General features: G+C 44.7%; 1 protein-coding gene across 5 annotated transcripts in view; it reads right to left on the bottom strand.

Annotated features, from left to right (window-relative positions):
• The window catches only part of AKAP8L (A-kinase anchoring protein 8 like), a 56,897-nt gene extending 45,393 nt beyond the window's left edge, over window positions 1–11,504 (bottom strand). For all 5 annotated transcript variants that reach the window (XM_003123432.4, XM_005652898.3, XM_021083628.1 and 2 more), the window contains exons 1-2: window positions 11,350–11,504; window positions 5,460–5,534 (exon numbers count right to left, since the gene is read on the bottom strand). In XM_003123432.4, coding sequence (XP_003123480.1) covers window positions 5,460–5,534; window positions 11,350–11,362 — 88 coding nt within the window. In that variant the 5' untranslated portion in view covers window positions 11,363–11,504. The remainder of the gene's footprint in view (window positions 1–5,459; window positions 5,535–11,349) is intronic.

The following is a 14,378-nucleotide window of genomic DNA, read 5'->3' as shown; positions in this document are numbered from 1 at the left end:
TATGAACCCCCCATTCCCAGCATTCTCAGCTAAGGAATTTGGCGCCTATACTCTTTCTTTGAAGAGCCTAAATTGGAAGATTATTCCTGCTCCCAGCTAAGTACCAATCTGAGGAAGAGGAGAGCAGTTTCCAATGCCTCATACACTCTATGCTGTACAAGAAGCTCAGCACAGAGCTCATACCCACTCAAACTCTGTCAATCAAATCACCCAACAAAGTTATCTGGAGCAGAGAAACTGACTGCCCTAGTCCCACAAATGTTTAACTTAATAGGAAGAACCAGGAGTTCCTTTGTGGCATATAGGTTAAGGATCCTGTATTGTCACTGCAGTGGCTTGAGTCATTCCTGTGGTGCAGGTTCAATTCCTGACCAGGGAACTTCCACATGCCACAAGCACAGCTGGGGGAGGGGGGGGAATCCAAAAACAGAAACAAAAAATCCCCAAAACATGGAGAAACACCACCAAGCCCGTGAACTGTGTGAGTGTGCTTGGAACACATAAGTAGAGGGAAAGACAAGATACCACTCTCAGCTTGAAAAAAGCTGTTAAGAGAACAATCAGGATTATAAACTAAATATGTTTTGAATTTTATCAGACACATAAGGAAAATTCATTCCTTCAGAAACATAAAGCCACTGAAAACTAACAAACTGCAAAAAAACAAGTGGGAACTCTGAGTCAAGCAGACATGATTCTTCCAGAAGGAGTCCATAAGAACAGGTCACCACCTTCCCAGTGTCTGATGGGACCCCCAGAGTCATCTACTCCACACTGTTCCTGCCCTGCAGACAGATAGGCCATGCTAATCCTAGGGCAGGGACCAAACCTCAGTGAGATGGCAGTGAGATGAAAAATAGAATCCAGCCACAGGAAAGCAAGAGTTCATACACTGAGAATATGAACCAGAGCAAATGGGGATGGGGACAGTGGGTCAGTCAAGGTTCTACACTCAAGTTCCTCCTCAATCAGGTACACAAATGAATGGAGAGGCATTGGAAAACAGCGAGGAACTTTGGTCACTATTCTAATGAACCACAGGCATGCTAGAGCTCACAAAGCAAAAATCTTCTTCAGCTGTGGAAACCAAAAGCAGGGGCTTCTTATTCCTTTATTCGACAATTACCATCCTCAGAGCAAACAGAACAAAGTGTGGCAGTCCTGGGCACTCCTCAGACCCAGAGCACTGCTATTAAAGGAGGCAGGAAATAAGAGAGCAGCAAGGGCTGGAAATCACATAAGAAGGGAGTGGTATACGAAGCTTTTCTTTCTTTTTTGGGGGGGTCCTTTTTATTTTGTTTTGTTTTTGTCTTTTTAAGGCCTCACCTGCAGCATATGGAAGTTCCCAGGCTAGGGGTTGAATCGGAGCAATAGCTGCTGGCCTACAACACAGCCACAGAAACACCAGATCCAAGCTGCATCTCTGACCTACACCACAGCTCACGGCAACACTAAATCCTTAACACACTGAGCAAGGCCAGGGATGGAACCTGCATCCTCATGGATACTAGTCAGATTCTTTTCTGCTGAGCCACAACAGGAACCGCTTTTTTTTTTTTTTTTTAATGGCTGTACCCTTGGCCTGTGGAAGTTCCCAGGCCAGAGACTGAATCTGAACTACAGCTGTGACCTATGCTGTAGCTGCAGCAATGCCAGATCCTTGAACCCACTGTGCCAGGCCAGGGATTGAACATGTACCTCCTCAGCAACCTGAGCTGATGCAGCTGAGTTCTTAACCCACTGCACCACAGTGGGAACTCCAAACAAAGCATTCTTACAGGCAAGAAGAGAGGCTAGCAGAGCCACACAAGGAATAATACACACTCAGTCCCATCAATGAACAAGAGCCTGGCCATGTGGCTGTCACACTCAGGACAGTGGACACTAGCTATTCAAAAAGAGACAGGATTGGGAAGCAGAGGCAAACCCATCAGGACTATGCTTGTGAGGCTATAGGGTATCCATGCCCCACCCCAGTCTTTAGCTGTTGAGGACTTGCCAGAATGGAGAGAAGAAATGCAAGGAAAGGAATCAAGAGTGAGCATTAACTCTGAACATAAACACAGACCAGTGGTTTCTAAGACAGGGGTAGGCAAGCACTCCCTATGTGCCACTTGCTATGCCAGGAGCAAGCCAAATTCCCTGATGGGCTCCTCAACCCCTTCAGGGGAAATCCCACAGTATGTCCTTTGGGGACTTCCTGAGACTTGATCCTTACAAAATAACATTGGAACTCACTTCCATCCACAGAAGGGATGAGACCATAGTTGATTAAAAGAATTTTAAGGATATAATTTATTTTTAAAAAGAAACAAACAGGAGTTACCACCGTGGCACAGTGTGTTAAGGGTCTGGCATTGTCACTGCTGTGGTGTGGGTTTGATCCCTGGCCCAGGAACTTCCACATAATGTGGGTAGGACCAAAAAAAAAAAAAAAAAAAAGAATCTACTGAGTCTTATGTTGCCCAAGGAAATGCTTCTAACAGGAAACAAAACAAATTAGTGTACACAATTCTAGTCACCTATAAGCTATTCAGCTATCTAAAAGAAAAATGCTGACAAAAGTTAAATATTAAAATGGTGGGGGAGTTCCTGTTGTGGTGCAGCAGAAAAGAATTCGACTAGTATCCATGAGGATAAGGGTTCAATCCCTGGCCTTGCTCAGTGGGTCGGGGATCCAGTGTTGCTGTGAGCTGTGGTATAGGCTGCAAATGCTGCTCGGATCCCGAGCTGCTGTGGCTGTGATGTAGGCCAGCATCTGTAGTTCCAATTCAACCCCTAGCCTGGGAACTTCCATATGCCACAGGTGAGGCCCTAAAAAGACCAGAAAAAAAAAAAAAAAAGGTAGGACTGGAGTTACCCTTGTGGCTCAGTGGAAATGAACCCAACTAGGATCCATGAGGATTCAGCTTTGATCCCTGGGCTGGGAACTTCCATATATAGCTGTAAAAGAAAGAAAAAAAAAAAGAAACAAATTTTCTTTAAAAAAAGGAAATTAAAAAAATATATATATGCAAAAGCAAATAAACTAAAATATCTGGAGTTCCCATCGTAGCTCAGGGGAAATGAATCTGACTAGTATCCATGAGGACACAGGTTTGATCCCGGACCTCAACCAGTGGGTTAAGGATCTAGCGCTGCCCTGAGCTTTGGTATAGGTCGCAGACATGGCTTGGATCTCGTGTTGCTGTAGCTGTGGCATAGGCTGGCAGCTATAGCTCCAATTTAACCCCTAGCCTGGGAACCTCCATATGTCACAAGTGTGGCCCTAAAAAGACAAAAAGAAAAAGAAAAAAAGAAAAAAGAAAGAAACTAAAATATTCAAGTCAATTTTAGAAAATGAACAAATCTGGAGGTCTCACATTCACAAATTTAAGGACTTACTATAGTAATTAAGACTGGTTCTAGAGGAAATTTGGACACATAGATCAGTGGAATAGAATTAGAGTCCAGATACAGACCTACATGTATATGTTCAATTTATTTTCAACAAAGGTAAAACCTATATTAAACACTTGGTAGAAATATTAACACAAAATGTATCACAAAATAAACTTAAAAACTAAGACCACGAAGCACCTGAAAGAAAACTCTGGGAGTTTCAACTCTGTCGCAGTGGGTTGAGAATCCAACTGCTGGAGTTCCTGCTGTGCCACAGTGGGTTAATGATCCAGCTTGTTTCTGTGGGGACCAGTTCAATCCCCAACCTGAGGGGTTCCATTGATCTGTGTGTCAAAATTTCCTCTAGAACCACACTGCAGCAGCTGTGGTGCAGGTTGCAACTCCAGGTTGGATTCAATCCCTGGCCAGATATGCCACGGGTGCAGCCAAAAAAGAAAAAAAAACAAAAAAGACTATGACTGCAGCAGCTTGGGCTGCTGTGCAGGTATGGGTTTGATCCCTGGCCCAGCACAGTGGCTTAAAGGATCTGGCATTGCTACAGCTGCAGCACAGGTCACTGTGGCTTGGATTCAATCCCTGGCCCAGCAACTTCCATATGCCATGGATGCAGCCACAAAATTAAAAACAAAACAAACAAACTTAAAAGAAAATCTTTGTGACTTTAGCTATACACTAAAATCACGATCTATTAAAGACTGACAAATTGGACCTCATCAAAATGAAGAACTTGTGTTCTTCAAAACACACTATCAAGAGAATAAATAGATAAGACCCAGTCTGGGACAAAATATTTGCAAATGGCATATCTGATAAAATGCCTGTTCCTAGAACATGTATAATTCAAAGAAGATGTGCGGACTTCTCGTCGTGGCACAGTGGGTTAAGGATCCGGCATTGCTATGAGCTATGGTGTAAGTTGCAGACGCGGCTCAGATCCTGTGTTGCTGTGGCTGTGCTGCAGGCCGTCAGCTACAGCTTCAACTCAACCCTTAGCCTGGGATCCTCCATATGCCGTGGGAACGACTCTAAAAAAAAAAAAAAAAAAAAAAAAAAAAAAAAAAAAAACCCCAAAAAAACAAAAAAGATGTGCAATTTGGGACTATGATTAAAAGGGCAGAGGCAGGGAGAGCAGGTCAGAGAAGACATGCAAGTCAAATTTCTCCTCATTTATGAACTATTTTGATACCTCCTTACTCAACTTGAAAACATTTTTAAGTCTCCCTCTCCCCTTGGCACTACCTGCTATACTTTAGGGAGCTTACCGATGTCTACTTAGTCAGTGACTCCTGAGGGATTGCGACTATGTAGGCTCAGTCTTTCCCTAGACTTTGGCAGTAAAACCAATTACCTATTTCAGCAACCAAGGCAATATCCTTATTAATTCCAAAGAGGGCTCCTCCTCAACAGATCACAGAAGGACTAACTTTATTGGTAGTTCTGGGCTGTTGAAGGACTCTGACAGAACATCTATGGATCCTGTTGGGGGCTACTTCTGAATTACAGATTTAATGTGTCTGTCCACAGTTAAGAAATCAATGGGAAACGTTCCCTCAACCCTGTGTGTGAGGAGCCTGCTGGCTTGAGATGGTCTGACCATGTCTCTAAACTCCTGTTGGATTCAGGTAAGGCAGCCTCTCCTACATATGAGCCCCATGCGCTACACTGGGGCTAAGTTTATAACTTGGTTTCTCCTCAGACCAATCCTTTGGAGCCTGATTGGCCACTCTCCTTCTCAGATCCTCAAGGGGATTTTTCTGAAGCCAGACCTTTGTCACAGACCACAGATTCTTCTAAAAAAATGTCAAAGGGTCAAAAGAACCAATAATTTACAGCTCCAAGAACTCCAGCTTGCTCAATAACACAGACATCTTTGCCATAATTGCCCCAAAGGGAAGTACTAGTTATTCTAACGGCCCACCATCCCATTTTACACAAGTTTGCATTTGGAAAAGACAGAGTGACAGCAAAGCTAAAGGCAACTAAGAAAACACTGGATTGCTCTACTGCTGGAAGAAGGCAAAGCACTCACCCTCTAATTCCCAGGGGCCCACACTTACCATAATCACAGGTAGGCTGAGCACTTGTGTCTGAGTACGTTGACTGCAAAGTGGTTTCAGATCCCTGGACAAAGCCTAAACATATGAACAGTGTGGTTAATTTCCCCAAACAAGCCACATGAAAATGATTTAAGAGTACCTTTCAACGGAGACTGGCTGGCAGATCCTCCCCTCACTGGAAAGCCATCAAAACCTCTTAGCTTCTAAAGACTTTAATTACACCTCCAGAACATATTAACCAATGGGAAGGCAGGCTATGTTTAATTTGCTATGTCAGAAGAATTGGATAAACAGTTTTAAACCTTTAAACTGGTACCCTGTTTTGATGAATGGGTACCCAAACTATTCAGTTAAATGAGGAAAATACATCAAATCACTGAAAGGTGAACTCCAACTCAAAAAACGACAGGGGCTAGTTTTGAACAATGTTAAGGCAAATAATACCCTTTCCACTAGTCCAAATCTGAAGCTGAAATGGCTTTGTATTTTTTAGTTTTCCCATTTAAAAAACATGTGCACTATAATTACCTCTTAAATGTAGTTACTTGGGATTGGTATGTTTATATGGAGTAAGTATTATAGATTATGTGTATATGTTTCCTATCTTCTCAACTCATACTATTTCTCAAGTTAAATTAATACCAAGTACAGATGGCCAACAGGCACATGAAAAAATGCTTAACATCACTAATTACCAGAGAAATGCAAATCAAAACTACAATGAGGTACCACTTCACACCAGTCAGAAAGGCCATCGTTAACAAGTCAATAACAAATAACAAATGCTGGAGAGAGTATCGAGAAAAGGGAACACTCCTTCACTGGGAATGTAAATTGGTACAACTGCTATGGAAAACAATATGGAGGTACCTCAGAAAACTAAATATAAAACTACTATATCACCCAGCAATCCCACTCCTGGGCATATATACTGACAAATCTTTCACTGAAAAAGATACATGCACCCATATGTCCACTGGAGCACTATTCACAATAGCCAAGACTTGGAAACAACTTAAATGTCCATCGACAGATGTATGGATTAAGAAGATGTGGTGTGTATGTACACACACACACAAGGAATAAGACTCAGCCATAAAAAAGAACAAAATAATGCCATTTGCAGCAACATGGATGTAACTAGAGACTCATACTAAGTGAGGTAAGAAAGAAAAAGACAAATACCATGTGACATCACTTATATCTGAAATCTAATATATGGCACAAATGAACCTATCAACAGAAAAGAAACAAACTCATGAACATAGAGAACAGACTTGTGGTTGCCGAGGGGGAGAGGGAGGGAGTGGGATGGATGGGGAGTTTGGGGTTAGCAGATGCAAACTATTGCATTTGGAGTGGATAAGCGATGAGATCCTGCTGAACAGCACAGGTAACTATATCTCGTTACTTGTTTTTTTTTTTTTTTTTCTGGTTTGGCGTTTTTTTATTTTTTGGTTCTTAGGGCCACACCCACAGCATATGGAAATTTCCGGCCAGGGTCGTCAAATCGGAGCTACAGCTGCAGGCCTACACCACAGCCACAGCAACTAAGGATCTGAGCTTCCCCTGTGGCCTACACCACAGCTCATGGCTATGCTGGATCCTTAACCCACTGAGCGAGGCCTAGGGTCTAACCCACATCCTCATGGATGGATGGTCTGTTTATTTAGCAATAGCACCACTGGCAAAATGGCCTCAGACTTTTAAGTAATGTGGTTTCTGTGTACTGTAGCTGCAACTGGAACCCACCATATGCTGATAGGAATACATACAGGAACACAATACAAAAGCCACAGTGCAAAAGACCTATGTGTATTCAGGGAAAATAGGCCGTGATTCTTCCCTGGGTAAAAGGAAAGACAATCCATCAAACTTTCAGAGCTTAGTGGTAACCTCCACTCTAGTTCTGCCCTCCCCATATTCTGCTCCACAATACTGTCTCCAGGGCAGGACCTTCTTTAATCAGTTATGCTCCAATTATGAAGAAATTCTTATCTGGCTCAGAAATCATCTTCTCTTGGTTCAATTTACCAGCTTGATAAACTCTGAGTGAAAAAATAAAAATAAAATAAGCAAGTTTTTGGTCCTATATAGTGAAAGCTCAGACCATGGATTTACATCACAGCCCCTCCCTCTTGGTCAGCCTCTCTGACGTATTTTTTTCCTCTAAAATACACACACACACACACACACACACACACACACACACAAAACTGAGAAACCTTAAGTGCCGAACATGCGTCCTATGGAAGTTCCTAGACTAGGGTTGAATCTGAGCTGCAGCTGCCAGTCTACATCACAGCCACAGCAACATGGGATCTCAGCTGCATCTGTGACCTACATCACAGCTCACGACAACACTAGATCCCCGACCCACTGAGCAAGGCCAGGGATCGAACCTACATCCTCATGGATACTAGTCAGGTTCGTTATTGCTGAGCCACGATGGGAACTCCAAGAAGGGAATTTTTTTGATGGGAACTCCAAGAAGGATATTTTTTGAAATTAGAGGACAATTGGAATTAGGTTAGCTTGACTCCAACCTCTGCTATCTGGTAATAACCAGCCTCCAATGATTCTTGCCTCCTGACATCATGTTGTCCCTTCCCAATCTAATATAGACAGCCAACCTAACCAATAAGATATTGCAGAAATGACCGAGTGTGACTTCTGAGGTTTCCACTGTGCTCTCTCTTAGGAAACTTCACTTTAGAGGAAACTAGCCACCACGTAGTGAAGACCCTCTAAAAGGTCTGTGGAGAGCTCCACATGATGAGGAACCAACAGCATCAACCTGTCAGTCACATACGTTTGAGTCACCTACAGCCCCAGTCAAGCCTTCAGATAACTATAGCCCCAACTAACATCCAAAATGTAAACTCATGAGAAATCCCAAGCCAGAACCATCCAACTAAACCACTTGTTCATTCCTAACACACAGAAACTATGTAAAATGAGATGATGAATGTTCTATAAAAAGATTGGTAGGGAGTTCCTGTCGTGGCGCAGCAGAAATGAATCCGACTACAAACCATGGGGTTGTGGGTTCAATCCCTGGCTTCGCTCAGTGGGTTAATGGTCCAGCGTTGCCATGAGCTGTGGTATAAGTCGCAGACACGGCTCGGATCTGGCGTTGCTGTGGCTCTGGTGTAGGCCGGCAGCAACAACTCGGATTAGACCCCCTAGCCTGGGAACCTCCATATGCCAAGGGTGCGGCCCTCAAAAGACAAAAGACAAAAAACAAACAAAAAGATTGGTAGATGGACCTTTGTTTAAAGGCCCAATTCTGGATTTTTGTCCTATTTTTCCACTGCTCCAATCTTCCCTGCTCAGTGCTGGAGAAGGAAACTTCTTTCTCAAGTACACAAAAAGAAACTAGGTTCAGAAGCTAAAGTTATCAAAAAGTTAAATTAGGAGTTCCCGTCGCGGCTCAGTGGTTAACGAATCCGACTAGGAACCATGAGGTTGCAGGTTCGATCCCTGGCCTTGCTCAGTGGGTTAAGGATCTGGCATTGCCGTGAGCTGTGGTGTAGGTTGCAGATGCAGCTCAGATCCCCTGGCTCTGGTGTAGGCCAGTGGCTACAGCTCCAATTTGACCCCTAGCCTGCAAACCTCCATATGCTGCAGGAGCAGCCCAAGAAAAGGCAAAAAGACAAAAGAAAAAAATTAAATTATTTTAATCATCTTCTACACTTCTAAGCCTCCAGAAGTTCTTCTTAAAGGCAAACAGTTGTCTGAAATGTGACTTTAAAAGCCTCTGACTTTAGTGGTCTGCCTCTTAAAAGGAAAGACTCATATTATAAAGCTACTGTGGTTTTCAGTTGATCAAGATCAAGAAAAAACTGATCTTTATCTCATTAGCTTGGCTACCTCAGTGCCCACTCAAAACTGGAATTACAGCTACAAGATGGGAAGTTGAAATTCAGACTTGGCTATTAGTGACCTCTCTAATTCAGTTTCCTTGTCTATGAAAATAAATGCCCCATTATTAAGGTACCTCACAGCACCCAACCATTCATCTCCTGGTTTCTTCAGCAGTCCTGCACCTAATAATTACAGAACTGTCTCTCAGTTCTCAGTAAGATTTTGTGAAAAAGATTACATCTCAATTCTGGATATGTCAGTAACAACCCTACTGACTTTCCTCCTGAACCAGGAAAGGTACAGAAAGGCTAGGGCAGGAATGCTCAACCATGGCACCACTAATGTTTGCAGCCAGACAATTCTTTATGGTGGTGCTATCCTATGCACTGTAGGATGTTCAGCAGCATTCTTGGCCTCTATTCACTAGAGGCACTAGTAGCACCCCCACTCACAGAAGTGACAACCAAAAAGATCTCCAAACATTGCCAAGTGTTCTCTAGAGGGCAAAACTGCCCCTGGCTGAGAACCACTAGGCTAAGGAATGGTTGCTTAAAAAACTTGGTTTCTCGGAGTTCCCGTCATGGCACAGTGGTTAACAAATCCGACATGAGAACCATGAGGTTGCGGGTTCGGTCCCTGGCCTTGCTCAGTGGGTTAAGGATCTGGATCTGGCATTGCTGTGAGCTTCGGGTGTGGGTCGCAGACGCCGCTCGGATCCCGAGTTGCTGTGGCTCTGGCGTAGGCCAGAGGCTACACCTCCTATTAGACCCCTAGCCTGGGAACCTCCATATGTCGGGGGAGCGGATCAAGAAAAGGCAAAAAGACAAAAAAAAAAAAAAAAGAAAGAAATTTGGTTTCTCGCCAAGCTCCTAACCTGGAAAAGGGAGGGCTGACAGTACATAAAGCAGCCTATAGAGAAGCCCCAGAGGCTCAGATTCCATTCCCAGTCCTAAACATTCCAAGTCGAATGCAGGTTACCTGGCAACCACACATGCTCAAGCCTGTAATAACCCCATTACCAAGGAAGCTTCTGGCTGAGAAGCCTCATCAGTTATTTCCAAGGCAAACCCAAGCATCTTCTGAGTTCACCCAGGGATGATTTGCAATCACCCAAACATATCCTATGGCACCCTCTCTAATTTCATCATCCACCCTCCCCTTTGCTCAAATCCCACTGATTTCCCTGACTGATCTTTTAACAAGCCAGGCAGTTCCTAACACTGGGTCTTTATGCTGAGGGCCCCCTGGGCCAGATACCTTAACTCACTCATTTCATTCGGGTCTCTGCTAAAATGTCACCTCTTCAGAGCTCTCCAACCACCCTATGTAACACATCAACCGTCTCAGAGTACTGAACACCCCAGAATATATACTATGTTTGCCGATTATGGCCTGCTCTCCTCTATAAAATACTTGAGGAATTCTTGTCACTATTCCAGAGTGTATTCGGCACCTGAGAGATGAATTTGACAGATACTGAATGAGTCAACACGGAAGCGTGCCATTCCTCACAAAGCTCCGGCTCGGCCCCTAAGGACCCAAGGTTCCCCACTCAGCCCAAACCCTTCAAATATTTATTTATTCATCTCCCCGGGGCAAAGACGGCAGCTGCGGCATCCGGCAGTGGAAACTACGCAAGGGAGAAGAGTATGGTAATGGTAACGGTAATAGCAGCTGAGTCCGCAGACTGACCTGAAGGCCTGAAGTCTGAGAAGGGGCAACCTGAGACGTCGAGGGCCCAAGAGGCCTGACCAGGAACCGAGGCCGAGGACCACAGATACAGATGACAGAAGACAAGACTTAGGGAGGCCAGGAGCCGAGACCCAAAGCTGCCAGGACAGAGAACCTGAGACGCCGAGACGAGAGGGGCGCGAAACTGAGGCGACGGGCCCACGGCGCCATTTTGTGACCGCAGAAAGAGTAGTGTCCAAGCCCCGGGGGAGTCGCGGACAAGCCTGGCCCGGCCCTGGCACACCCCTGTCCCACCCCACCCGGAGCCCGACCCCTACCCTGCCAGGCTCACCTGTGTAGCTCATGGCAGCAGCTAACACTACACTTGAAGACTACAGCAGGGGGTTCCACGCGTCCAAAGCCGCGATAGCGGCGACAATCCCCCAAGCCCCTTCTACACACAGCTTAGCCCCTCCTCCCGACCGCATTGGCTCACGCCGGACCCTAGCTTCACGCTTGTTGGATGACCTTGTTGTCGATCTCGGAGAGTCCCTATGCCCGTGGCTGAGGGCACTGTCAATCTCATGATCGCCCCGCCCTATTCCCGCCTCTCGTTATGCCGACACTACGGTTATTGGCTGAGAGAAGACGGCCGGGAGGTGGAATCCTGTAGAGTTCGAAGGGGAGGAGCTGTGCACTACGGAAAGACCTGAGGCCCAAGCGGGGCCGGGCGGGAGGTGGGCCTGTGTCCTGGAAGCCCGCCAGAGGGAGCCGGCTCAACAGCTCAGGGTGCTGCTCCAATCCCGGCTTTGCCTCGAGGCTATTATGCCAACCTAGACTATTTCTGACTTCTCTGGCCTTCATAACGAACACGGTAGAGCCATGTTGGAATGAAAACTATAACTAAGCGCCAAACAAGATACGGGGCACACGGTCAGACATATGAGATAAATGTAAATAATTCATTCCGAATTCCTGTTGTGGCTCAGCTGAAACAAACCCAACCTGGATCCATGAGGATGCAGGTTCCATCCCTGGCCTTGCTCAGTGTGATAACGATCTGGCGCTGCTGTGAGCTGTGGTGTAGGTTGCAGACGCGGGTGGGAAGTGGAGTTGCTGTGATTGTAGCTGTGGCATGGGCCACAGCTCCAATTTGACCCTTAGCTGGAGGAACCTCCATATGCCACAAGTGCGGCCCTAAAAAGCAGAAAAAAGAATTCAGTCAGAGTTCTCTTGTGGCTCTGTAGGTTAAGAATCCTGTTGTCACTGCAGAATCTCAGGTAGCTCCTGGGGCACAGTTGGACCTCCAGCCCAGGGATTTCTGCATGTGTGTGTGTTGGGGGGGGGTGCACCCAAAAAAGAAATTTTAAAAATTCAGCCCAGTGCCAGGTGTGCTGAAATGTTGCATTTGGTTATCTACCATTACATAACAAATATATTTATATAGCATGTTTATATTACATATATGCTATATATATTTGTATTATCATGTAAATGCTCCTTCTTATCTACAAGGAAACTCTTTTAAAAATCCCCACTTAAAAGATAAAATTGAGAAAAAAAAAAAAGATAAAATTGAGGCTTGGACTTCATCACTCATGATCCTTGACACAAGTGTTAAAGTGGGAACTTCCCCTCTAAACCTGTTTGTTTTGGACTTAGGAACCCCTGCAGTAGCCCAGCCAGGCTGTTCCCCAGCACCCACACTGGATGTGTGGGACCCACTTTCAGAGACATCTCATATCTTCTAGGAGATGACTTGACAGAGCTGTAGACACTGTAAACTGTACTTGTGTGTTTGTGCGAATTCAAACTGTATGACTTTTTTTTTTGGTTTTACTTTAAAAGTTTGTTTTAAAGCATGGTGCTGCTGACATTAATTGATATTGAAGAACTGTCCCTTTCTTTAGTTTAACAATTGCACTTTTTAAGTCCATATCCTTCAGAGGAATATGTGGAAATATTAAGAGATTAACTGATCTGACTGATGACCAGGATGTGCTTCACCATAACTCAGATGGGGGAAAGGGAGAAGGGCACAGAGGGTTTACAGCTAAAGAGATTGGTCATGAGTTTATAACTGTTGAGTAGATGATGGTTCCTTTTACCATTCCACTTTTGTATGGTTGGAATTCTCCATGATAAAATATCTTTAACAACTCCTTATTCAAAAATGAGGCTTATGCAGAATTTGCTGCCCCATGGCACAAGGGTCATGGTGCATTGAGAAACTCCATACATGAAGCATATGAAGCTCTGATTAATGTGCACTCTAGCTGTGGGCCTCATTTCAGTGTCACCCTTAGGGATATGTGCCTGCCCTGCAAACTACCAGCACTCCTCTCTAGGATCTTATAGCTTTCTTCTTGGCATGTACCACTGCCATATTTTACTCTCATTTGATGACTTGATTAACATCCAATGCTGTCTCAAGAGGGACAGTAGAATTTTTTTTTTTTTTTCCTGCTGTACCCACAGCCTGTGGAAATTCCCAGGCCAGGGATCAAATCTGAGCCCCATCTGCAGCAACGCCAGATCTTTAACCCGTTGAGCCATTTTAGTGGGAACTCCTAGAATTTCTTAAAAGGAGGGGTATGCTCATGAGTTTTAAGAAAAGATCACTGTGTGTCAATACTGCATTTGATCATTTCAAGGACTAACACTGCTCAACTGTGGGTGAGGAAGGGCCTCCCATTTTACTTTATAAGCTCTTGTATAGTTTGAACTTTTTTTACATCCAGTTTACATCTTTTTTTTTTTTTTTTTTTTTTTTTTGGCTTTTTAGGGCCACACCCACAGCATATGGAAGTTCCTGGGCTAGGGGTTGAATCAGCTGTAGCTGTTGACCTATGCCATAGCCACAGCAACACCAGACCTGAGCCGAGTCTGCGACCTACATACACCACAGTTCACGGCAACAATGGATCCTTTAAACCCACTGAGTGAGGCCAGGGAGGGAACCCGAGTCCTCATGGATACCAGTCGAGTTTGTTACCACTGAGCCACAATGGGAACTCCTTACATCACTTTAAAAACAAACAAACAAAAAAACCCCACTAATGCATAAAATGTTGAAAAAGAGATGCCTTTGGATCAGCTCTTATCCCAAGAGATGCCATCCCCTCTTTCAAAACTCTCAGACATGCCCACCCACAGCATGGGTTAGATTTAAGCAGTGGATGCTGTCCTCCACCAGACAAGATGTGTGTCCTGATCTCACAGGAGCAAAAAGCCAAGTATGCAGGCCAGACCACTCTTGCAGGCATGTTATCACAGCTTGTTTGCCCCTCCTTCCCAGACAGGGACATGGGGTGGGGGTGGCGCAGGATAAAAGGGTTGGGAATAGAGGAGGCCCCTGCCCCATGAGGTCATTCCCACTTC

Source organism: Sus scrofa, chromosome 2 (genome assembly GCF_000003025.6).
Source record: "Sus scrofa isolate TJ Tabasco breed Duroc chromosome 2, Sscrofa11.1, whole genome shotgun sequence".
In the NCBI taxonomy this organism is placed as follows: domain Eukaryota; kingdom Metazoa; phylum Chordata; class Mammalia; order Artiodactyla; family Suidae; genus Sus; species Sus scrofa.
Note: the sequence above shows the minus strand (reverse complement) of the source record. Positions and strands in the feature narration are given on the sequence as shown.